General features: G+C 56.1%; 1 protein-coding gene across 5 annotated transcripts in view; it reads left to right on the top strand.

Annotated features, from left to right (window-relative positions):
* Positions 1–25,340, top strand: part of CNTFR (ciliary neurotrophic factor receptor) — a gene marked incomplete at its 3' end in the record, with an annotated part of 178,455 nt that overhangs the window by 133,374 nt on the left and 19,741 nt on the right. For all 5 annotated transcript variants that reach the window (XM_083818337.1, XM_083818336.1, XM_083818339.1 and 2 more), the window contains 2 exons: positions 23,174–23,291; positions 24,095–24,261. In XM_083818337.1, coding sequence (XP_083674463.1) covers positions 23,174–23,291; positions 24,095–24,261 — 285 coding nt within the window. The remainder of the gene's footprint in view (positions 1–23,173; positions 23,292–24,094; positions 24,262–25,340) is intronic.

Raw genomic sequence — 25,340 nt, 5'->3', positions numbered from 1 at the left:
CACAGCCACAGGGTATGGCTGCACAGACCCAGGAGGTGGTGGGCATCCACGAGGGGATGTCCCCAGGGGCACAAAGACCCCATGGTGGGGACCCTCTGCCTTTCCCACGGCCCCATCCCTCCTGCTTGGCAGGAGAAGGGATAACCATGCTACCGAGCCATACCCAAAGGAGGAAAAGTGGCATTAAATCCTCATTTTTCCCAACTCCCAGTGCTTCTCCATCCCTCTCCAAATTTGCTGGTGGCAGCTAGGAACCCAGGTGGGGCCCAGGCACATGGAGGGGTCCCAGCCGAGACCCCGCAGGGGCTCAGGGCAGGCACAGGCAGCACCCAGTGTACTTCAGCGTGAAAGACATTGTCATTAGCTATGGTTTCGCGAGCTGGTGAGCCTGCTGTAAATAATTTAAAAGACTAAATGTGTGCTAACAGCAGGTCCGTGTGGTCAGGGAGGGGAGGAGAGGAGAGGGAAGAGAGTCTTGGGTCTGGAAAGCAGAGAAGAGAGTAAAGTGAGATTATTTTCCTCCTGCTAGCAAGATGGGGTGGTGTCTCCCCCCAGGAAAAGGAGTCAGAGGGTTCCCATGCCCGATGGATCCCTTCTCTCCCAATCCCCTCCCGAGCTGTCAGCATCGGTACCAGAGGCAACTGCAGGACAATTTCCAGTTGCTCTTGCTCCAAGCACTTTAATGCTGTTTAAACAATTACGCAGTTGATAAATTTTGACAAGAAGAGATAGAAATAGCCTGGGAGAGCCACGCAGTAGAAATGCTCTAAACAGATGTCCCTTTTCTCCCCCTCCTCTGCTCCCTGGGGGTCTTTATCGCTTGCTGCCAACTAAACAAGACAGTGTTTGCTTGAGTTGGGACGGTGCGGGTGGGGGGAGCAGAATGCCTTATTAAAATGGTTTATGATACTGTCCCTGGGGTGACGGCTGCTTGTTTTCTCTCCAGAATGGTCTCCTCTGCACCGACGGGAGCTGTGCACAGCCTGCCGAGCGCGGGATGTGGATAACATCGTGCTGTTTGTCCCTCTCCCCTCTGGCACACTGGGTACCAGATTGGCAGCCTGGCAGCGAGTGGTGCAGGGGCCATTAGTCCCATCCCAGAGATGGGAGTACAAATGTGACAAAGTGACCACAAAACCAGGGATAGACAGGAGTCAGGTCTGTGGGGGAAGCTTGGTTTACACAGCTGAGCTCAGGTGTGTAGGGAGAGGAGAGGGATGCTGCTGGCTGTCTCCAAAGGCCAGGAGATTGCTCAGCTGTGCCACCAACACAGGTCTGTGCCAGGAAACTGCGAGGAGCCTGAGCTGAGCCCTTGGTGCAGTCTTGCTCACTGCAGCTGAAGTTGCAGCTCGTGTCAGGGAGAGCACTCCTGACCCTGCCTGTTTTCCTTGCTCCAGCCTGTGCACGAGCACACAGCATCCCACGTGTGCACAGCACTAGACATGGCCCCTGGGAATGAGGACAGGGAGAGGTGGCGATGTCCATCTGAGCAGATTGGGCAGTGCTGTTCTAGGTCTCAGGGACCCTCCTTCCTTCAGGAAGGCTGGCTGTGTCCTGTGTATCCTAGAATGCATGTCTACACGTGGCCATGATGCTCCAGCTCAGTAGTGTGCAATGCCCACGGGAATGTGCTTGCCTCCAGTGCAGGATTTGCCTCCACCTTGAGTTCAGATGCCAGCCACTCACCCCTCCATCCCTGACTTCCCCGAGTCTCCAGCCAGGTGCAATCACCCAGCGACACCCGCTGTCACATTTCCAGGGGATGCTCTGCACAGCGCCAGCACGGGCACAGCTGCAAGAAGCCCTGAGAGGGGTGGCCTCCAGCTCGTGGGGAGGGTGGCACGAGGGTCCCAGGGGAAGGGACTGGCCCCCTTCCAAGGTGCTATCGAGTGCGTGGGTGGTGTTCGTGCTGGCCTGGCTCCCTGCAGGAGGGAGCCCACCGGGGCTCTCAGCACAGCTGCTGATCTGCTGCTCTCGCACGGAGGCAGGTCTCCAAATCATCTGCAGCTCCAGCCTGCACGGGCTCCAACACAAACAGCCCGGGCACAGGTGCATGGGGTTTCCTCCAGCTTTGCTTTGGAGCAAAGCCCCGCATGGGGCTCCCCAGCCTGCCCAAGGCGAGCACCTGCAGCGAGCAGAGAGCACTGGGGCAGGGTGCACACTGCCGGAATCTGCTCCACATTTCATCCCCCTGCACCACCACAGCTTTTTTTCCCCCAAGGAAAATGCAGTGTGCTGGCAGAAAGGGAGATTCCCTGCTGGGGGTTAGATGCACCGAAGTGGGGCGAGCTGCCTTGTGTTGCCTCTGCTGTGTCTGCAGCAGGGAGACAGAACCGCACACGTGGGGAGGGAGGATTTTCTGTCCCTCCAGTTGAACTACTGCATTGGACAAAAACGGTGAAATAAAGTCCCAGATTATGTCCCTGCACTATTCCCGGAGAAGAGAGCATGGAGAGAGGTAGCAGGTCCCATGACCCCCACTGCTATTCACATTACTGTGAAGCAAGTGGGAAAACACTGCTGGTTTGGGTTATAGGGGACTGTGCAAGAGCATGGGGCTGCTCCTTGCTGCAAGTACCGGTGGAGACACGTGGCCATGTTTGCAAACCAGACATGCCATGCTTGCACACCAACAGTCCCATCACCTCCAGGGTCACGGGAAGGGAAGCAGCGCTTGCCTTTTCTTTTTGTCTGAAAAGGCAGCATTTGTGGGTGTGATTTGTGGGCTTCTTCACTGGCATTAAAAAGCCCACAAGCTGCTGTGATACGCAGTCTGCCCAGGTGTAACTTCACTGCCTTCCCTTCCCTTGCCTCCCCTGCTGCCTGGGCTTCAGGGGCAAACGGAGCAGCTTCCTAGGCTGACGGGTTTGGGAGGACTGTGCTGCCACGCACCCCAGGGCTTAATTAGGAGGAAAAAAAGCAAAAATGCGTAGGGCAAGGAAGATTCCTCCTTTGTGAGAGTACTAGGGTGGATGCAGCCCAAACTGTGAGCTTGCACTAGGACAGATTGGGCAGAAAGACTGGTCTGGGGCTTCATTTGGAGCCAAGGTTGAGCCAGCTGTACCGAATGCTGCATATGTCCAAGGAGGAGGCTATTTTACATCATTGCAGATCAGATCCAGGACATTATTGCAGTCCTTTGCAATCACACTAGATGATCTTTGAAGGTCCCTTCCGACTGAACTATTTTATCCCATTCTAATCTGTTACGGGATGAGTAATTTGAGAAGGACCTTGGAAAATGAGAGAGAGTGCAGAAAGATGCAGAGGGAGCAGGGGGAACTACCATAAGGAGGAAGACTTAAAATAGTCTGCTCAGTGGCTTCAGAAGGAGCTGGAAACAAGCCCTGACTCCGGCTGGTAATTGCCTCCAACCAGAGAAGACACTGGGTGCTAAACTAGCAAGCAAAGCCATAACTAGAGCCAATGACTGGAAGCTGAGCGCAGCCACGTTCAAATTAGAAATGAAGCTCATATTTTTAATAGAAAAAATGATTAAGCATCGGAACAAACTGCCAAAAGCAGTGGTGGCTCCTCTGCTGCTTGTTATCTGCAGAGCAAGGCTGGCTGCCTCTCTGAAAGATGTCTCAGTCAAACACGAGTTATTGGGCTCAGTGGAGGGGTAACGGTGGGATGTAATGGCCTGTGCAACCCAGGAGGTCAGGTGAGATGAACTAATTTTCTCCCGTGGCCTTCAAGCCTGTGAGTTAAGGAAGCTGCATGTCCCTGTCTTGCAGATTTAGCTTCATGGCCACCGTTTCTCTCGTCGGTGCCCCAATAATGTGACTCTGGGGTTTGGTGGTGCAGAGCTGGGTTTTGGGACGTTTGGAGGATGCTGCGCTCCCAGGCATGGGATGGGGCCAAGATGATGCCCCAGGTGAACAGCGTCCTCTGAGATGGAGGGTGCCCCCTCTGAAGGAGGAGCTGACAGAGAGCTTTAGATGAGGAGCTGGACGGAGATAATGTGCCATCAGGCGGCGCTGGGAGGAAGTCGGGAGCGGCTACCCGTGAAGCTCTGCCTCCTGCGTGCAGACAGGAGCTTGGCACAGCGTGCCCAGATGCACTTACCTCCCGGAACGGCTGGGCACAGCCTCCTGGCCCCCCCAGGAGGAGCTGCCTCCCTCCCAGCTGGGATCCAGGCAGCACACAGTGCTCGGTGAGCCCGGGGAGCTGCTGTGCCGGCGGCACCGCCTTGAGCCCCGGCGTTTCCAGCACGCCAACTTGGTGTAAACCTGGAGGTGCAGGGGGGCATCACGAAGGTGTAGGGTGAGATTGGGTTATTCGTCTGTTCTTCAAGCCCTCTGGCCCCTCCAAGAGGGAGAAGAGCTGCGCATTACCCAGAAGAAGCCATGCACCCTGCCGCACCGCATCCTTGTGCAAAGCAGTGGAGGTGGTGCAGGGAGATGCAGCCCAAGGCAGAAGGGTTTAGTCCAGGGCAGCAAATTGAATCAGGATGCCCCCTGATTCAGCTGGGAATGTGAGGGGACCAGGCTGGCATTGATTGTGGGTGTCTCATTGCCCCAGGAGCTTGCACAGGGTGGGCAGGGTGGCGGGGACACGAGAGGAGGCGGGTGCAGCCTGCTGCCGAGCATCTTTTCCCCTGGAAGGAAACGAAATCTGCAGGCAGGCGATGCGGGTGTAGCATTGGCAGGAGGAGCTGGCTCTCCTCTGGCTGGGAGGGGGCCGAGCCCTGGTCACCTCCCTCTCTGCAGCGCTCCCTGCTTTGCATGAAAGAGGCGCTTTGATTGCTGACATCTGTAGACAATCAGATAAGAATTAGAGTTATTCCTCTCGGCATAAATGGTATTTCTAATCTCATAATCCCTTAATATTGTTCTCACCAGGATGTGGCCACCGCTAATCCCTGAGAGTTTGTTCTCGGGCAAATTTCAGCGAGGCCAGGGAGTTGTGTGGAGGGGGGCTTGGCCGCCTTCCCCCCGCCCCGAGGAGCCCCCCCAGGGTACGCAGCAGGCAGGGAAGTGCTGGCCTGGCTGCAGACCCTCCTGCCAGCCGGGGATCTGAGTCTGGAATTGAGAAGCCCATGCGGGGCTCCCAGACTGCATCCCTCTGTGGTGCTGCTGCTGGGGCGCTCTGATGTGGTTTTGCCACTTGGCTGCTTTCTGAAAGCGGAGGCTGATCCCCGAGGAGCAGCCTGGGGTCTCCGTTTATCAGCCGGAGAGGTGCAGCGAGGGCAGCATCCTCCTGCTGCAGGATTGCAAAGGCCAAGGCCACTGGTCAGCTGGGGGAGGGAAGTGCTTTGTAAGGATGCTGAGCTGCATTCGTCCCTCATTTTGCGTCCTCCCTGCACTAGAGATGGGACAGCCAGGTGGGTTGCTCCTTACCTCCCATCCTGATGTGCCCACATCCAGCAACACACCGTGGCCTTCCTCCTGGCCACCTCGCAGGCACGGTGGAGGTGGGAAAGGAGCTGGAAGCTGCACACCGTGTGCCCACCACAGGCAAGGACCGGTGTTTCCCTTACCCCCGCTGCGTCCATCCTTCCCCAGCACGCCACGTGTGCCAAGCACAGCCCTGTGCTAGGGTTGTAGCCACATTCCCAGTGGGTCAGAAGGTTGAGGGGGAGGCTTTGTACAAGAGCCCACCTTCCCTGGAAAGCACCGTCCCCTCCATGTCCCTCTCCCAGCATCCCACCAGCTGTGTTTGAGCAGGGTGCAGGGTACCAACATCCCTCCTGCTGTCGGTCTGAAACCTGTCCGTCACTCCCTCGCAGCCCCAAGCGGTGTGTTACTATAGCTACGTTTCCCCGAGCTCAGATCTCTGCGGGGCTGAGGTCTCGCTGTCATTTCTGCATGGCTGGAAGGAAAGGAGAGGGCTTAGCCTCGAGGTCAGGTGTTGCAGACAGTGCCACGGGGATGCTGTGATTGTAGAGTCAGGTGCAGTGATGCAACTTGTCCAGGAGTCCCTCAGTAGCCTGCAAACACCAAAACCCTGCAAGAGCCCCAGGAAAAGAGCCGTGGATGGTGTTGACTTGCAGTAAACCAGCATAACTCACCCTGATGCATTTCCCTTCTGCTCTCTGAAAGCTGATAAGGAGCTGGTGGTCACCCTCGTTGCGCTGAAATGACAATTTTAGGGGAGGGATTCTTGAAGGTTTTGCCCTTAGGGGGAAAGAGGGAATGAATGGGTTTTGTAGTTCACTGGCAACTTTGGGAAATGCTCTAGAAGTCAGAGTCAGCTGAGAATTTTGGGTGAATCAGGAAGTTAGAGAATTAAGTACTTGGTTTCAAGGTTTCAATTGTTTTATTCTTGTTTGAAGAGATTTGTGTTTTATAGAAATCAAAGGGAGCTCCGAAAGGGAAAGCCCTGGAAACTTGGCCCTTCACTTAAAATCACCAGGAGCACAAACAATGCTGCTGTTGTGCTTCTGTTGGAAGCGAGCAAAGTGCAGAGCAGACACGAGCGTGTGAGACCCTTTGGTGTGGCCGGATCCGGGGCGTTCCCTGCGGCAGGGTGTGGGGAGAGCAGTTTGCCCCATTCCCTTCGGGGCGTCCCCTGGGCTGCAAGTGGGCAGTGCAGGAGCTGGGCAGGAGCTGGGTGGGTGAATGAATTCCCTCCTGGGCACACTGGCATGGTGCAGAGCTGCCAGGGCAGGGCCGGGGCTTACCAAGCCCCAAGACACGAGAGGTGAGAAGGAGAGGGGTGAATGCATCTCCTGGTGCCAGGACCACCCATCTCTGCCCCTGCCTGTCATTGCTCCTTCCTCATCCCATGCTAGGACAATGCACCCGCCCTCCCCGGGATATCCCTCTCTGCAGGGCCACCACCCTGCTGTGCCTTTGCCCGGTGCCACCTTCTGTGCAGCGAGCCCTGAGGGCAGGTAAGCAGCTAAGATTCACATCCCAGCCCAGCCTGGGGGAAAGCTTTGTCCCCAGACTGTGCTGGCATCCTGAAGGATGTCACAGGGCATTGCATTGTGGCCAGAGGGCTGTGACAGCGTCCCTTTATTTGGTGACCTCCAGAAGCAGAGTGTGCCTGGGCTGAGCAAGCAGAGACGGCGAGGCAGCAGTCCCACCGAGACTTCTTTTCAGGGCGGAGGGGAAAAATTTCGGTCTCGATGTTCCCCACAGCAGCTGTTGGTATGTGTCTGCTGAGCCGGGGACCCGCTCCCCCCGTCCGGCCATGCCTCGCTGGCTTATCATTTCCAATCCTATCAGAAACAAAACTGCTGCTGCTTAATGCTTCATTACAGGCTGTTATGTGTCTCCTGCACTGCCCAAGAGAGCAGCAAGGAGGGCTCTGACTCTATTTAATAACTGTTTCATGGTTCCTAATTGACAGATAAAAACGCTACTAACTCGGTTTCATCAAACATAATCTATGGGCAGGAGCGGCGCTGCCCTTCTGGAGGCCGGGTGGCAGTGTGAGTTTGGATCCATTATTTTGACATGGGAAATCCATAACGTGCTGATGTGCCACAGCGATGACGGGTTTATGCCTCGCTTTTTCCTCTGTTGGTTTTGGCTTCGACCACGCTGGGGGAAGCCAGTGCTGCAGGCTCTGGGGGGGCCGGAGCCGGGGGCTGTGCCCAGCATCGTGCCTTTGCACCATGTCCCAGGGACACGGGGCTGCGTGTCATTTCTTCCAGCAGGTCCCCAGCCCCAGGACTGTCCCCCTGAGGCTGTCACACTGAGCCGTGCTCGTACCGGGGAAGGAGCTGCCAAACCTTCCAGCTCTGATAGGAGAGCATCCTCACTGGCTCAGATGAACGAGGAAGGGATTTATTCTTGTAAATTCAGAGATGTCGGGAAAACAGGATGTTTCTCCAGCGCTGCATGTTTAGCAGAAGCTCATCAGCTCTGGGGGATTTACCCTGCCCCTTTCTGCTGACTCGGGTGACCAAGAGACCCGGACTCCTTCCACGCTCTGCGATGAGGAATGCCAGACAGACAAACCTCTGCTCTCCTCAGAGGGGCACACGTGATCGCACAGCCAAAAATGCAGGTCTAGGGTGTGCCAATAGTAACGAGAAGGGTTGCAGAGGTGTGGTCCAAAAGCCACGCATCCTACCGAAAACCTGCTACTCACAGAAAACACTTGGGGGTATGCTGCTGGAGGGGTGGCAGGTCTCTCAGGTCGAGGGGTTATATGGCCGTTTGGGGTCAGAGATCAGTAACCACAATCAGGGCCAGGCCATCGGCCGCACCAAGATGCAAGGAAAAAGCTTCACCATCAGATGTTTTGGTTGGGCTTGGGATGCTCTCACCTTCCCCGTGGTGTCCCCATACCCAGCAAAACCTCCAAAAGCAGGGGATGGATGGAGAGGGGCAGCTGCGGAGAAGCATCCAGAGCCCGTAGCCCTTTGCAGAGGAAGGCAAATCTGACTGCAGCTGAAGTCATCCTGGGAGAGGAGAGAGGTTATTGGTAGCGAGCGCTTCAGGGATAACAGGGAAGATATTGATTTAAATAAAAATCACTGGAACGGCAGCTCTAACAGGACCCTGTGGGTCGCTTGGAGGAGAATCAGAGGCAGCAGAGCTGCAAGGCTGGCACACTTGGAGCATTTCCTAGCTGCAAATACCATGCTGGAGAGAGGCAGGATTGGTGCCTGCAGGCCGGGAGCAGGGATGGGGATGGGGACCGGGATGCAGGCGCTGCACCAGGGTGCACGCCGCACACCAGGATGCCTGAAGAGCATCGCAGTGAGGTTAGAGGCCCGACCTGCGGTCACAAGCCGGCCCGTTTCCAGCACTGCCGGGAGCTGTGGAGCCGGGAGATGGATGTCTGTGATCTCAGCAAGCAGCGGGGCCACGGTGGAGGTCGGATTCCCATGATGTGAGTCAGCCACATTCCTCCCTAGGGTCACTGAATAGCGCGGGCTTCGGTGGCCTCTGCTGCCTCCAGCCTCGGTGCTTGCCGTGATTAACTACGCTGAGGATGCTCGATTTGGGTGGATAAAGCAAAGGCTATGGGGCTCCAGCCCGCTGGGAACAGCTTCAGCTGCTCATCCATGGGAAAGGGGAAGAGTGGTTTCTTGGCCACCCCTCGTACCAGGAGTCCCTTTATCAATGGGGTGTGAAGGGCTGATGAAATGCTACCAGCTATCTCGGCAGACAGATAATCCATGGCTATGGATTTGTTGTTAGAGAGGCCAGCAGGCCTGCACAGCTCCCTGTAGCCATCTGTAACTCTCGTGCTGTCGTATGGCCGGCTGCAACACCAACTGCTCTTGTGATACGGGGTCATGTCGTATCATGCTAGCAGTGGAAGGGGGCACGATGCGGGATAATAACCAAGCCATCGAGATAAAATGAGTCTCAACACATAATAGATTTTTTTTCTCTGCTCAGAGGATCTTTCTGCTTGAAGGCTGTGTGCGTGTGTTTTTCTCTAAACGAGTGTTTTCTCCCAGTCACTCTGCATAGAAATCTGGCATTTTGCAGGGGAAGCCACCTGTGCCCTTCAGCTTTCCCATCAAATGCAATGGGCAGACCATCTGCAGGAGCTGCAGCACGGCCATACCAAGGTCACTTAGCAATACCAGACCTCTGTCACCCAGCAAACTCTTGGTCAGGGGGACTTAAAACACCTGGAACAGCTCCCTCTGCGGGGACACAGCCTCCTCGGGGCCGGCCAGCAGCCTGGTGCCTGTACCGAGCAGCCTGCGTCACGTGCAAGGCTCGCCAGGAGCGATCGGGCTTCACTGCAGCGGGTGAGCAGAGATCCTGCTTCAGCCGGGGTCCTGCCTACGCGGTTGTCCCAGGAGGATTGCAGAGCTGGGAAGATGGGCAAATCCCCCCCCCCCCCGCAGCTTGCTATAGCTGCAAATTTTGCCCCTACTAGGAGTGGGCAAAACGCAGGAGCTGTGGCTGGGAGGTGCCTGGTGCTTCGTGCGGGGTTTCTGCTCCACGGTACCACAGCCTCCACTTGCATTCAGATTCCACACAGGGTTTTGCATCCCCATAAATGACGTGCATTTTTTTCTTCCCAAGTAAAACAACCCTCTTGCAGGTGTGGTGGTGCCTGTGCAGCACTGGGGGTGTTTTGCAGCCTTGCAAAGGAGGCTCCGGTGCTCCGCAGACACCTTGAGGTGCACGTTTCAACTTCAAAAGCCCCAGATGGGAAAAGAACAACAGAGATACTGCACGAGCAGCCAAAACCCAGCTGTCTGGGGCTGCACAAGCCCTGCTGTCCGTGAATCCCAGCAGACAGCACCATGAGCCTGGTGTCAGACAGCATCTGCGGCAGGGATGTGGGTATTACCAGCACTCTTAGGGACCGGTTTGCAGGGCTGGGTTACTCTCCAGCCAAATCTCTTGGATTCAGGTTTCAACTAACCCACCTCATTTCCATGTTTGTTTTAATCTCCCAGCAGAAATGAAACCATTGGCTCCTTTGACTAGCTCCTTGCCTGGAATTAAATGTCTAGCTCCTAAAAAACCGGTTTTCCTGGGCTAGCTTGTCCCAGTAAGTGACCCAGATGTCCTCACACCTTTGCAGGGGCAGGTGTGTGCATCTTCAACGTGGGATGTTAGGCAGGCAAGGGGGTCTGCTGCTACCAGATGCTCTCCTGCATAGCCCGGGCACGTCACAGAAAAGCAGTAGAGCAGCTATGAGAACACTCAGCCCTGATTTATAGACTTCAGTGGCAGGGAATCCACCAGAGCCTTTGGCGAGATCCTCCAGGTTTTAACTACCCATATGTCAAAAATGTTTGCCTTTTCCTTGTTTGAATCTGTGAAGCTTTGGACAGAGGATCAGGAGGACAGAGGATCAGGAGAGCTGGGTCAAGCAGCACTTTCCATCCACAGTGCTGCCTTTGCACATCACGCCCGCCCTGGGTGATGAGGGCATTAATGAGCATTGTATTTGCAAAGTTAAGGGGCTTTCTAGTGCAAGTGCGCTGGTTGCTCTCCCCGTACATCCATAAAAATGCTGCAGACAGCTGTGTTCCCTGGAGAGGAGCAACTGGAATGCCACCTGGTGATCTGCCTCCTGAGGTGCCTGTCTCTCCCCATTGAGCACAGCAAGAGCAGAGACAACCTGCTTGGCCCAGCCACCTCTCTACCAGGTGCTTAAAGGTGGATAAAGGCAACCCTGAGAGCATCAGTGCTTCGGAGAGGTGAATCCATCCCAGCTCTCCATGCCAAGCCTCTCTCCCAGGCTTGGCTGCCCTCTGATCCCTCCCGGTGTGGGACTTGGGGAGGGCAGGATCTGCCCCGCACTTCGGGTAAAGGCACCAGGAGGGGGTCACTGGGTCTGAGAAGCAGCACGAGCTGGTGAATGGCTGAGCAGAATCAGGTTCTGGGCCAAAAATGCTCAAAATGAGTTTATTTCATTAAAGCTGTGCAGGGAAATGGGCTCTGCAACTGCAACGGGCCATCATCGGGTCCTGGCGATTGCCTAGGCTTGATCCCACCAGAACACTGTTACCACCTCTCCGTGTGACATTGTCACCACGACCTGCCCCGGATTAGGATGAGTGCAGGGTGTCTAACAGCCCCATCCCACCAGCCACCCCTCAGCTGGGCACAGAGCACAGCCTGGCCCCCATGCATCCCTGCAGAGCATCTCTGCACAGCATCCCTGCGCGCCTGCTGCTCCGGTGCCCTAAATCCAGCCCTGTTGGTGCCTCAGGAGGCATCTCGTATGTTGAGAGGCTTTTGGCCTTCCTCTTGACAACACCTCCTTCTCAGTGCTAAGCCTCGAGCAGAGCTTTGCTCCCATCTCCCGCCCTTCGGTGTGTGCTCTGCGCAGGGATTTCGGGTGGCTTTCCTTACCGAGACGTAGCGGTAGAGTTACTTCTAATGGCACGTACGTGACGTGGAGCGGGATCGACCACTCCGACTCCGGCTGGCACATTATAAATCTCGGGGAAAAAAAAAAAAAAAAAAAGTGCAAAGGGCCAGGAGGGTGGGGGGTGAAAAAAAGCAGAAGGAAGAAACGGTTTTCCCAGAGCCCGAAGCAGCGCGGGGTGGGGAGCTGGAGAGGCAGGGTCGCGCGGCTCGCTGGGGCAGAGTGTGCAGTTGTTTATACTGGAAATGAGTTTCTGTTTATTGCAGGCTATGGTGGGGAGACCACAAAGTGAACGTAAAACAAAATGGGAAGGGTGTGGGGAAAGGCAGGGGAAGGGGGGGCGGGTGCCTTTGACAAACTCCAGAAGTCACGTCCAGTAATAAATCAAGCCGGGATCCGTCCTGGGGAACAGGACCCAGAACATCTGCTGGGGCGGAGGGGAAGGCATGCGGGCGAGGAGGGAGGACAGGGCTCCAGCACCCTGCTTCACCGCCCCACACGGGGGATACCTGCAGGGGATCTCACCCCTCTGTCCCGCTTGGCCATGCCCTGGCTGCTCAGCACCTGCCTTTCCTCGTCTGTCAGGTGTCTCGGGGTGCTTCCCTTACATTTATCGCTTCTCCCCAGCTTTGCGGCAAATGCTGGGTGGGAGGCAGTGTCACCGAGTAGGTACCATCGGGCAGGGTGGTCCCTTGCCCTCTCCTGAAAATTAGTGAGTTAATGGGGCTGTTGCCAGCGAAACCAGAGACAAATCTCACGATAACCCCACCGGGGCCTGCATCGCATCCATTCTTTGTACAAGGCTTTGAGGGTATTAAGTGCTAAGTATTTTAGTTTGACATCTGAATCCAGCTGCATTGTTGTGAGAAGCCCTGGCAGATTATTGCTCTACACCAACCTTTCATATATAATCTATTGCCACAGATTTATCGCTTCAGAAGGGGTGATGGACGTTTGTTTTGCAGATTTAAGCATTCCCCTCTTCTTCCTTTTCTTTCCCCTTCCTTGGAAAATGGATCCTATTAACTGCTGCTGCAGATGACACAACACATGCCAATACATTTGCAACCCATTTGGCTCACAGAGAGGGCTGCATTCAAGCTAAAACTTCCCCAAGGGTCCAAGTAAAGCATCGAGATGGGGAGGAGAAACAAAGACCACGCTTCTGCCTTCTGGGTCGTTCCCCAGTTCTCGCCTTTCCAGCCCATATTAGTGCAGAAAGCAGGAGATGCAGGCACCGAGATGTGTGTGTGAGCTATGACCTCAAAATTCATTTGCATTTCATTACGCCGGGCCATGGCTGAGCTGCGGGAATGGCTCTTGGAAAATGCCCTTGTGCATCTTTGTTTGCACAAAGCCCAAATCCTCTGGTACTGGATCCAGGGCTTTAGTCCTGGCGAGTTCAACCCCGTGTCACAGCACTTACCGCCTGTCGCCAGGCGTGCTGCCTTCCTCCCCATGCTGCTGGTGGCACATAGGGCATGGGACAGACCCAGCTGCCTCAGCATTAACCCAGCCAGAGTTGTTCTCTCAGCTCCAGGAGAGGATGGCAAAGTATTGGGGTAAATCCAGGACTGCCCTGCACCATGGGTTGTTCCCCATCACATCCTTGCAGCTCTTGCCCATGCCCTCAGACCCATCCCGACCGCTGCCCTGATCTCAGAAGGATGCTGAGCCACCCGGTTGAGTCAAGGGGAGACTTGTCCCTGCTGCACGAGGCATTTGCAGCGCAAGGAGCAGCACTCTGTGCCCAGTCCTTGTCACCAGAGCCAGGGCACTGCAGCATCCTTCTGCCACGGGCTCTGTGCTGATCTGAGCCAGCTCCGGACTGTGGGACTTGCTCTTCTCCTGCAATTTTCTGTGCAACGCTTCAGAGAGTGCAGCAAAATCCTTCAGTGGCTCTAATAATGTTTCCCTCCAAAGCTCTTGGGTATTTCCCCTCCGTACCTGTGAAGTCACGCTTCAAGCCTGCAGAAATCCTATCAAATACCTCCTGAAATCCTCTGGAGCCCCTGCGACAGTTTATTGAGAGTCCAGGACTGTTTGACCTTGGAGGGTGGGGGGAAAAGGCAAAGGAAGAAAGCCCTGGGCTTTTCTGCAAAACTCCTGCTTTCCAGAAAGGAATAGCAACTCCAGTCCCTGGATATTGGGGTCTGTTTCCAGCTTGTAATAGTTCAGCTCAGTGTGACTCACCCAGTGCCACTGCTCTGGAGGGGAGGGCAGAAAAAATGGTGTGTTAGGCTAAAAAATCTCCAAAATAATTGCTTCTTATTTGCTCTTCTTTGGAAGCAAATCAGAGGGTGCTTGGGAAGCTGCTTCTCTTCTAACAAAACCTAATTTAGGGGCTGTCTGTGCCCAGGGCTGCTGCCCACATGCTGCAGGTGGCAGGGACGGACAGTGCCAGGCACCCAGGTTGTCACCTCCAGGGCAGGGTGGCAGTGGTGTCACTGCCTCGGTGGCACAGAGCTTATGGAAACTGCGTTTGCTTCTGGGTGTCTCGCTATTAAAAGGTCATTGCTAGATTGCAGGGGCTCCAGAGGGAAATTGATTAAAGGCTTAGAAGATGGTGTATGACCTAAAGGGGAGATTAAGGGAATTTGGTGGGGTGCTCATGGCGGAGCTGAGCTGAGGGAAAGCAAGGAGGGAAGGAAATGAAGACAACCTTGCAAAGATTTCACAGGTGACAATTAGAGTAAGCAAAAGCAGTCACTGGGAGTAATCGAGTCATTTAGTGCTTCTGGCTTTGTTTTGCAGAGTGCTGGCTCTCAGGCGGGTGGGAAGGGGCTCCCCGAGCCCCTCGAGCTGCCGTCACTGCCCTGGCCATGCATACCAGGATCATCCCATGGGGCTTGCTCGTTGCCAGCTGTGGGGATTTAACCATTTGAGATGGGATTTGAAGAAATTGAGCATCATTGTCATAAAGCGAAAAGCCTTTTTTTAGCTCTGTTCCATTGCAGATGGGCTGAATAATAGGACCTCCCTTGATGTCGGTTGTGTTGAGGATGCAGCTATTATTTCCAAATGCAGTGACGTCTGGGGTTTGTGACTTACATCGTCCCAAGGATCTCATTGCCCTAAGGTAGGAATGAGGCCAGGGCCTAATTCAGGATAGGGGCTAGCCTTGAAGCTTTGCGAAGAAGCAAGGGGAGGTGTTTCTCCTGGGAGAGGTTGTTCCCATTTCCTCTGCAGAATCCGCTGGTGTTCCCGTGCTGGAGACCCAGGGGTTTTGACTTTGTCCCTATCCCTTGAAGCCAGGAGAGCCGGAGCTGCTTTCCTGCGTGGCTCCTGAGAAATGGGGCAGAAGTGAAATTGGTGGGTCTGTGTCGAGCAGCGGTGCTAGCTGAGCTGGTTCACCAGCTGACCCCTTCCAGAACTGACAAACTCTCTCCTGGCTTTCATCCCCTTGAAGGATGGGAAGCTCACCCCTTTGGGTGAGCTGCAGAGATGCTCTGAAGATGGGCTCCCTCCTCCTGCCTGCTTCTACCCCATGGTGCCATCAGCACAGGGGAGGAGTTAGGCTTGATCAGGAGACCCTCCTGCTGTTAGTGATGTGTCTGACCAGTGTTTCCTCAAAGCAGGAGGGTGGCCAGTGAGGGGCTGGTGTGGAGACATCGTTTTCTTGGACAAATCGAGCTTTTTCCCAGGTACGCATCATTAATGGGATGGCAGCATCCCTGAGCAGCCTCTAACAGGAGCACAGCCAGAGCCATCCCCACAGTCCCGAGGTATCCACTGTGGTCCCGTCCCTACCAGAGTCCATGCTGAGACTTTCTGAGGTGCTTTATGCAGAGGACGTCTGGGAAGGAGCCAGGAGGCTTTGCTAACCATACTAGTGAGGCTGCCGCTGCAGGGACATGCACAGTTTTGGGATGGGAACAGCACAGAAAGAAGCCATATGAGGAACATTTTGGTCATCTGTGAGCTCTCTACAGCTGACTCCAGCATCTCTCGGGGGACCTCTGGCTCCAGCCCAGCCATTTTCATGAGGTGTCTGCAGCTAGCTTCCCAGCTGGCAGGGTGAGGAAGCCACCAGTGCTGCAGGGGCCAGGGCTGTCACACACAAAGAGCTATGTGGTCCCTGGGACTGAGGAACGGGCACGGGAGGATGCGAGTCGGTGCCCTGGGGATGCTGAGACTGAGCAGAGCAGGAGAAGCACAAAAACATCCCTTCCTCTCCTCCAAAGCACCAGAAACCTCTTACTCCTTCCTCTCCATCCCCTGCCATGTGAGAGACCGCCCTGCCAGCAGGTCTCCCCATCCCCGGGTTAGCAGGAGAGGATCCCAGGGTAGGCAGTGTGGAGCTGGGGGTGTATCCAGCTGCCACTCGAGCGGGATGAGGGGAGAAGAGGGATTTTCGGAGATCTGCTGGCTGTCGGAGGCAGCCTGCGCTTCCCCAGCTGGGAGTGATAGCTGGTAATATTTGTGGCTAGCCTGCTGCTCGGTACATGACAAAGTGCTTGTAGCTTCCCTCCAGAGGCTCCTCCTGGATAAATTTACAATTTCCAGGAGTTCTGGTGGGACAGCTTTGCCGAGGATACGCGACTGCCAATGGTCTCAGTTGCGTCTGATTACACCTGGTATTTTGCCTCTCTTCTCCATCTGGAGAGGCAGGGAGGATGGATTGCTTGCTTGCAAACTTTAAGTAAGGTGAAGGAAGGGGCAGGGGAATTGCACGGTGTAGGTTGTGCGGGTTTTTGTGCCTGGAGCCAGGAAAAGAGGGAGGAGGGGAGGCTGAGTCCCCTCTGGCAAATCCCGCAGGCATGGCGGATGTGGCACACATCCTCAGGCTCCCCATTACCAGCTGGGGAGCCCTGGGGGAACCCCACAGACCCCACACACAGCTGAGCTGGGGCTTTTAGCTGAGCTCCTGGGGGCAGTTTGCAGGTCTCTGCACAGGTTCAGTTTCCAGGACTGTGGGGCTCACAGTGGGACTGGGCATGGCAGAAATCAAACTCTTTGGGGAAGTTTTGGGTACTAGTTGCCAAGACTTTTATTGAGGTGTGCCAAGGGAGACAGCTACTCCTCTGGAGGTCGGAGCTGTGATATGTTCCCACCCAACTGTTTGGGGTGAGGAGCAGGTGCTGCGAGACACATCTGGGTGCAAGGAATCACCGTGCCCCTGCATCACCTCGGCACCACGCATCCGACCTCACGTCGAGGAGAAGGGCCAGGAGAGGAAGGATGGTTAAAAGTCCCCTGGAAGCACAGCTTATTTTGGCAGGGACTGGAAAGCGCTATGGATTTCGTGCCCGGCATCCTTCCCAGGCATTTTAGAGAGGATAAACCCAGCATTTGGGTGGGAGCTGCTGTGGATGCATCAAGCTCTGCTTCCCAAGCCCCAGAGGTGGAAAGACTCCAGAGGTGAGCGAGCAAAAGCACATCAGCCCCTTCATGCTCGGCACAGCAGCCGGGCACCCTGAGATGCCCCAGCCCCATGCTGTGGCCAGGGATGTGCTCTCCATCCCCTTGTCCGCCCATGGCCCTATTTTCCGGCACCTTCCCATGGGATCAGCGCAGCCCCTCGTCCCACCCCGCTCCTCAGGTCTGCAGGAGCTGGCTGGCGTCCCGGCACGCCGTGTCCCAGAGGCTGCCGAGCAGCTGGTAAGGAGGTTTGGTCATTCCTGCCCCGGGGCTATGTGCGAACCAGTGACCTGGCTCTGAAATGGTTTGTGTTACAGGCAAATCTCCTCGCAGAGGTGTTGGGGGAGGAAAGCTGGCCTGGATATGAACTCCCCGGGCTGGAGAGCAAATCCCAGTCCTGCAGAGGGCTTCGCATGCCCGGAGTCCTTCCCGGGGGCTGCATCCAGCCCTTCTGCCCCACCAGCCCCTGCCCCTCGTGGGCATGCAGCACCGCGGGTCCCGTCCCTGTCCGAGGGCTGGCGGTGCTACCGTTGTACACAAAACAATAATCAGCTGCCGTAACGAGGACACGGAGTAGCTGAGCTGGCTTCCCTGCTGTTGTGCCGGCTCCAAGTAGAAACAGCTGCATTTGGTTTGGTTAAATGTTTTATTTACTCCCAATTATCCCAGATAACAGATTTGCTTGCCTTTGTTCAATATTTAATACTGTTTCGGAGCAAAGCTGCTCCGTGCTTTCTGCTGGAGGACGGGCTGGTGGGGGGTGGCTCTCTGCCGTGGTGGCCCCAGGGGACATCGGGGTCCCAGGGGAGGGCTGGAGGTGCCCAGCACCCCCACAGCGTGATGGTCCCACAGCACCCAGCCTGGCACCCCAAAAGGGGTCCCCTGCAGGACTTGGGGTGCTCTCACCCATCACACCACCTTGCTGAGGGGCAGCATTTAGGGCTCGGGGCTTGCACCACGATTTGCACTTAAGCAGGGCTCTGAACTCTGTTACGGGTGAGTAATGCCGCGTGCCTCCTCCCCAAATTTACAGCGCTGCCTCTCGGTGTGAATTTTCTGCAAGGGAAATGAGAAAATCCATAGCTTGGTTTATGAGCCTTAATCAGTGTAAAACAGGGCCTTTAAGAAATTTATCTTTTGCTGAGTCTACCCTTTTATTCGGCACCTTCTAGGGAATAAATTCTCTCTCTTTGAGGCTGGGGAGCTGGCTCCTAGGTGGCAGTGGGGCTGTGGGACTTTGGTTACAGCTGCAGGTCCCTGCACTGGGGACGGGTAGGGCCACAGTGTCCCTGGCCCATTTTGGGACCTCCTGGGAAGAGCAGCCAGGAGCTTTTTCATGTGGTTTGGTGTTGTCACAGGAGGGTTTGGGGCTGGGCCAGGCACTGGCTGAGCGTGGGCATCTCTGGTGCTAACCTGCGATGCTTTGAGCTCCAGAGAGGGATCTCTCTTTGGTGTGTAACTTCAAGTGGGAGGATGGCCAAGAGCAGCACAGATGAGGGGTAACAGAGCAAAGAGAAGCACGGTCAGAGCATCACCTCCCTGCCTTGATTCAGCAATGGGACATGGCCACATCCCAGCATTTGGGGTGACAGAAAGGACTGTCCCAGCCATAGCCGTGCTGCTGGGAGCACGCAGGCAGAAGGTGTGCGGCTGATGGAGGCTCAGCCGGGCAGTGGAAATATGATTTATTCATCGCTGTTTTCTTTGTTGTTTCATACCAGCCTGTTGTACACATACAATTTTGGAAAAGTGGCGTTAGATAAATAATGCATTGTGTTTGCAGCTGGTGTGCATGGAACAAAAGGGGCTGGGCAGGTGTGGGTTCAGGCATGCTGCTCCCGCATGCACGGTGATGTCTCTGCTCCCCACATGCTCCGGGTTGGCATCTCCACCCCATTTGGGTCCCCGTCATGCCCCCAGCCGCGGCAGCTTTTGCTTTTTGCCACCTGGGTGTATTTTTACTTATCTGCACAAGCTTATGGCTCACAAATGAGCAAAGCTGCAAGGCAGGGATGGTTGTGGCAACGGTGCAAAATTCATCTCTGTGTGAGGATGAGGAGGAGGCTTCCCGTCACGTTCGGCACAAGCAGGGCACAAGGTACAGGAGTGGCAGGAGCGAGCCTGGTGCTGGGGCTGTCCCCTGCACGGGGCAGAGCGCACGCACGCACGCGGGCTGTGTGAGGGCTGGAGCTCTGGCACGAGCACACGATGCTGTCATGGGCCCTGGAGGTTTTGCTGGCACGAGCTGGGGATGATGAGTTATGCGGGTCATCCCGCGAGCGCAATGTAACATCGGTATCCCCCAGCAGCCCGGGGCCTGAATGTGCCCCAAGTGAAAGAGAAGAAATACCTCCTACAGAAGTGTTTTAGAGGCCTCTTAAAAGTTTTATGGGTACTATTTTTTTGTATCCCTCCACCTGTGGAACAAGGCATCTTTAGTACATTCAGCCCTCAGCGGGAGAGGAAAATTATAACTGATCCATTTCAGAAACCTCTAAAAATGACCTAAAATAACTTTTCTATATATAAAAATGCCACGATTTTAATGTCCATTATCTCATGACCTAGCAGGGCTAGCAAAAGCTATTGTAGATCATTTTTAGTGGTTTCTAAAATGGATCAGTTTCACTTTTTCCCTGCACAGTGGGACTCGGGGTACAAAGAGAACTGGGCTTTAGAGGTGACGAGAGAGACAAAACTCTGTGTCTGTGCCGAGGCATCCAGGGCTGCTTTCATCCTCAGGGGCTGTCCTTGCACTGTTACCATCCAGGCAGAGGTGCTGGCACTGGTCAGGCGTCAGCGATTCCCAACGGGCCGCAGAGACAGCAGTCAAAGGGATGCAGAACCCAGGGCAGTGTGTGATGGGGAAGGCGACCCCATCCCTGCCGTGGGACTTCTGTGGGGTTTGCAGGGACCCTGATGGAGCAGATTGCACTGCCTGGCAGAGCTCTGCATTTTGTAGGGGTATTGCACGGCTTGCAAGCAGGATGAGCCCTTTTACCCCTTCGAGGTTTTTGCAGAAAGAACCCAAGCTGCTGTGCAGAGGGGGGCAAGGGGACAGGGAAGCAACCAGGGCCCGGGCATCAACCACCCTGGGCTTGCAGAGAGGACGTCAGCAGAGCACGTGGGAGAAGTGGCTTCCTGCCATGCTAGAGGTTAATAGACAGATTAGAGAGGGCAGGCAGTGTTTGCAGCGAGAGGAAAGGAGCTCTGCCTTGACAGAGTTCGGCAGCTCCGCGAGGCGACAGGGAAGTAAATATTTGCCAGGATTAGGGATGCTGCGTGCGGCCATTCCCATGTCCCCCAGAGAAGTGCCCGTGCGCTGGGTGGCCGTGGGACACCGAGGCTGTAGGCACCGAGGCTCAAGGGGGCTACATGATAATGGGGCTGGATTTGGGGGCAACAGGGGCTGACAGCTGGACCTCAGCCTGGTGGGATGGGAGAGGTTGGAGCTGGGCTCTGCACACCCAGAGGCGCTGCCCAAAGCCCTCCGTGGGCCTCAGGGCAGAAAAAGCCTCTAATGCTCCCTTGATGGCTTTGTTTTCCTTCGCTGCCTTTCTTTCTCTCTCTATCGGCCGACAGCCTGGCCCACCTCCAAAGACAGCATTACGGAGCTCAGGATCGATTGGAGCCTGCTATTTTATTTGCAGTCTGTAAGAGCCCTTGATGGGCAGGATGAGCTGTGCCGGCGAGGACCTTTCCTTGCTGAGGAGGGGGGGTTGCAGGCTGCCATCTGCATTGCTCCCCCCCCCCCCCCCCCCCCAAGACGCGTGTTGATCCAGGACTGATGGCTCTTTGGAAATAAAGAGCTTGCAAGAGTGTCCCCAGGCAGTGAGGGGACGCCCGGAAAGGGATGGTGACAGCTGAAGTGAGACGGGTTTGTGCAGCAGTGTCCCCTCAGCTGCTGCGGGCTGAGGATGCTGCCTAGGCACGATGGAGGCAGAGACACTTCGGTGGTTTCGTCTCCCTTCCCAGGCTCCCCTTCCACTTCTTGCTGGCTAAAGGCACCGCAGCCGACCAGTGGAGGCTGCCACAAGCACAGAGGCTGGGGTCTGCATCTGGGCCTCCCATCCCAGCGCAGTGCACAGGATCCTAAAGATTTTCCCCATGAAGATGTGGCACCTCTGCAGGCTGCTCTGGAGCGGGGATGGAAGCGGGCAGTGGCACGGGCGGCCCCTTTCACCGCTGAAACAAACCAGGGACGTGAGGCCAACCCAGCCTCCTCGGCACAGACTGCTGAGAGCTGGATCCAGCACAATAGAGGGGACAACAGAGACAAATTACCTGCAGTGGGGCCAATTGTAGGTCGGCAGCAGTGCAGCATGCACGTGGGGCATGGAACTGTGACAGGCTTTGGGGGGGTCCTGTCCCCAAAACCTGGGCTGGCTCTAACTGGCTCCTGCTGTCATGCAGGAGGCTGTGCCCGGTGCTGAGCACAGCAGCAAGTGTGCGAGAGGCCTATGGCATCCCCCCCAGCACCCTCCCCGGTGCCATATTTCCAGCCCCCAGCCCAGTGTGCTGGGTGCCCGGCGGGTGCTGTTAGCCCACACTGCCACCGCGCGGCCGCTGGGACACCGAAGCCTGTCCCGAAGTCTCCTGCACCCCTTCACCCCTCCGAAACACCTCCCCAGAGCCCTTCTGTTGCCTCCTGCAAAGGGCGATGCTGTCCCGTGTTTGCTCCGGGCTTACCCTGGGGGCATCCGCTGGGGCAGGGAAGGGGTTAAAGGTCTGGCAGGCGAGGAAGAGGAGGAAGAGGAGGATGGAGCCGGAGCGGGGAGCAGGCCCTTGTCTCTGGCCTTGCGATTAGCTGTTCTGCTCCGCTGCAGAGGGTCTGCTTGAATAATTTACCTGGGAGGCTCATTAGCCAATCTCTGGCCTTCGTCTGCCATCTGAAGGCTGAAACAGCCATTAGGAGGAACACGCACCCCGTATCAGAGCAGCCTCATCGCCCTGCTGCCCCGTCGTTCATCTTGCTGTCGTGCTGCCTGCTTGCTCCATCCAGCCCTGCCCTGATGTGGCTGGGTGCATCAAGACCTGTGCCTCGGTTTCCCCCTGGGGGCTGCATCCAGCCCTGGGTACTTCATGGCACGGTGCCGTGCCAAGGTGCTGCAGTGAGGGCCCACCTCTGCTCTCAGCAGCATGAGCGTCCAGGTACTGAGAGGAGTCGACTTCAGTGTCAGTTCAGATGATTTTACCAACCTGCAAGGGCCAAATGTGTCAGCTGAAAGGTTCCCTCCTGCGGGCACCAGCCCTCAGCATTTCACAGAGACTTCCCGCGGCTCTGGCTGTGCTCCTGCAAAGATCACAGCGTGCTTGTATGTCCGGGCAAGCTGAGTGCAGTGTGAGCACTTGGTTGGGTTTAAAACCTTTTGCCTCTAATCTCTAAGACCATCTGACAAGGCCAGAGGTAGCTGCTCCCTGCTGTGTGCTCTTGTCCCATTTCTGGCTTCCTCCGTGTCTCCTGGGATGCAGGACCCAGCCTCTGTCCCTGTGATGGGCATGGGATGCTCTGCTGCTGCTGAGCATTAACACAGCCAGTCCTCCTGCAGAGATGGATCTTCCCTGCTGGCTTCAGGCTGTTCCACTGCATCTTGCCATACGTGGTCCTTCTCCATCCCTTTATGGACCTCAGGGGTTTCTGAGAATCATCCCTCAACAAGAAGTTTATCACTCCCCAGGGACATGGCAGAGAAAGCCGTGAGCGCTGCAGCTTAATGGGGTCAAGAGAGCAGCACCTCCTCCCCATCAGAAATGTCTCTGTAGCTGCCTTGAAGATAATTTCTCCCCATGCCTGCCAACCTCCTGTGCCACCCCTTATCTCATCAGTGCAGGAGACCTGCTGGGGGAGGAGGTGAGCAGCTCTGCACAGTCTGAAGAAAGGTCTCGTGGTGGACCTCAGCAGCATACATGGGACATACTTCAAGCTGATGAACACAGCCGGGCCTCTCCTTGAAAATCATGTCCCCCCTCAATCTGGGAGAGAAGGGACATCCCCTTATTTAGGAGCTGGTGATAAGCCCTCCCTGATGAATAATTCCTCTTTCTCTTTCCTCTGCAGCTCCACCGAAAGAGCCAGTGCTGATGTGCCGGTCCAACAACTACCCGAAGGGTTTCTACTGCAGCTGGCACCTGCCCAGCCCCACCTATATCCCCAACTCTTTCAACATCTCCGTCATGTAAGTGCCCAGGAGGGAAGGGTGCAGCAGGGGAAGCACTTGTCCCCCGCAGTCTGGAGCATGTCCCAGGTGGTGCCATGGGTCTCACCTGTGCTGAGCATATGGGATCGGTATCCAAAAAATGGGCCCAGGGAAGGATGCTGCAGGGACATCCAAATTCGGTGCTTGTCACTGGGGCTTTGTCTCAAGAAATTCCCATTTGCCCAGAGGAGGTTGCCAAAGCCACCAGCTCCCATATCCCCTTTCTGTGCCCCCACAGTCCATCTTCTCTCCACCACTTGTCCATGCTGGAGGTTGTGCCTGCTGTTTTTTTGGCAAGTTTGGCACAGCCACGCTCCCTTCTGCAGTGTGCCAGCTGTGGCCAAGCAGCAGCGGTGCCCCTCAGCCAATTTTGGCCGTGGCATGGCATCACCCCCACCCTGGCACAACCCTTATAGTGCCATGCCTTAGCTTTTGGGGCTTGTTTTTCCAACAGAAAGGAGAGCCTGATCCTCCCACAGGAGAGGCAGAGCCAGCCCCTACGGAGTCTCATCCTTGCAGTGGGGTGGGGGAAGAGCAGCAGCAGGCATTGCTTGGGGCCAGCATGAGGGCCTTCATCGTGGTCTCTCTGCAGGCTTCCAGGATAACACATCCTCCAGGAGGAAGGCAGACCTTTGTCTGTGGGGGAGATGGCACACAGGAACTCTGGACAGACTGGGAACACCGCTCTGCTGCTGCCTCCTCCTCCTCTCCAGCTGTGTATGTGCATCCCCATCGCAAGCGTTGGTCTGTAGCTAACAGCTCTTCTCATCCCTGCTTTCCAGACACGGCACGAGAGAGATGGTCTGCGAGAAGGACATCTTTCCCAAAAACAGGTGTCACATCAGATACCTCCAGCTCTTCTCGACGGTGAAGTACAAGGTGACTCTGACAGTCACGAATGCTCTGGGCAAAAACTCCACCTCTCTCACCTTTGACGAGTTCGCCATAGGTAACTTCCGCGGCAGAACCTGGCCTCTCCGAGCCAGTGTTGGGGTTGGCTTGCTCCGTGCACAGCATCTCCTGCCGGGGCGATGGGCCAGGGAAGGGCCAGGCTTTCCAGGTGGAGCCTCTGCCTGCCAGTGTGTGAGATGGAGCCACGCTGGCATCCTCCTGGTGCCCCCCCTGTGGTGGTTTCACCCTGCTGGGCAGCCAAACTCTTCCACAACTGCTCTCTCACTCCCCTTCCTCAGAGGAAGAGGGGGAGAAAATAAGGTGGAAAGGGCTCAAGGGTTGAAATAAGGACAGGGAGATTGCTCAACAGTTTTCGTCACGGGCAAAACAGACTCAGAGCAGGGAGATTAATGTAGTTTATTGCCTATTGCTGTGAGAAACAAAGTTGTGTTTTTGCAATAGGAGGTGTTAACAAGCTAGAGCAGTGAGAAACTAAAACCAAATTAAAAAAATCTCCCCCCCCATATTCACCCTCTTCTATGTCCTCTCCCCGAGCAACACAAGGGAATGGGCAATGGGGGCAGCGGTCTGTCCCTCTCCATCACGGTCCCTCTCTGCCCCTGCTCCACGCGGGCTCCCTCCCACGGCATGCCGTCCTTCCCGAACTGAGCCTGCGGGGGCTGCCCACAGGCAGCAGCTCTTCAAGCACTGCTCCCACACGGCTCCGTACCACGGGGTCCATCCCCCAGGAGCAAACTGCTCCAGCACGGGTCCCCCACGGGCGGCAGCTCCCCCCAGGCCCCCTGCTCCTGCGTGGGCTCCTCTCCACGGGCTGCAGCTCCGGCCCGGGGCCTGCTCCTGCGGGGGCTCTCCATGGGCCGCAGCCTCCTCCAGGCCACATCCACCTGCTCCACCGGGGGCTCCTCCACGGGCTGCAGCGTGGAGATCTGCTCCGTGTGGGACCCATGGGCTGCAGGGGGACAGCCTGCTCCACCAGGGGCCTCTCCACAGGCCGCAGGGGAACTGCTGCTGCCTGCCTGGAGCACCTCCTGCCCTCCTGCTGCACTGACCTGGGGCCTCAGGGCTGCTTCTCACTCCTCTCTCCCAACTGCTGTGGTGCAGCGGGTTTTTCCCTTT

The sequence above is a fragment of the Anser anser genome, assembly GCF_964211835.1.
Source record: "Anser anser genome assembly, chromosome: Z".
Taxonomy (NCBI): Eukaryota; Metazoa; Chordata; class Aves; order Anseriformes; family Anatidae; genus Anser; species Anser anser.
The sequence above is the reverse complement of the archived record's forward strand: the minus strand, read 5'-3'. Positions and strand labels throughout refer to the sequence as shown.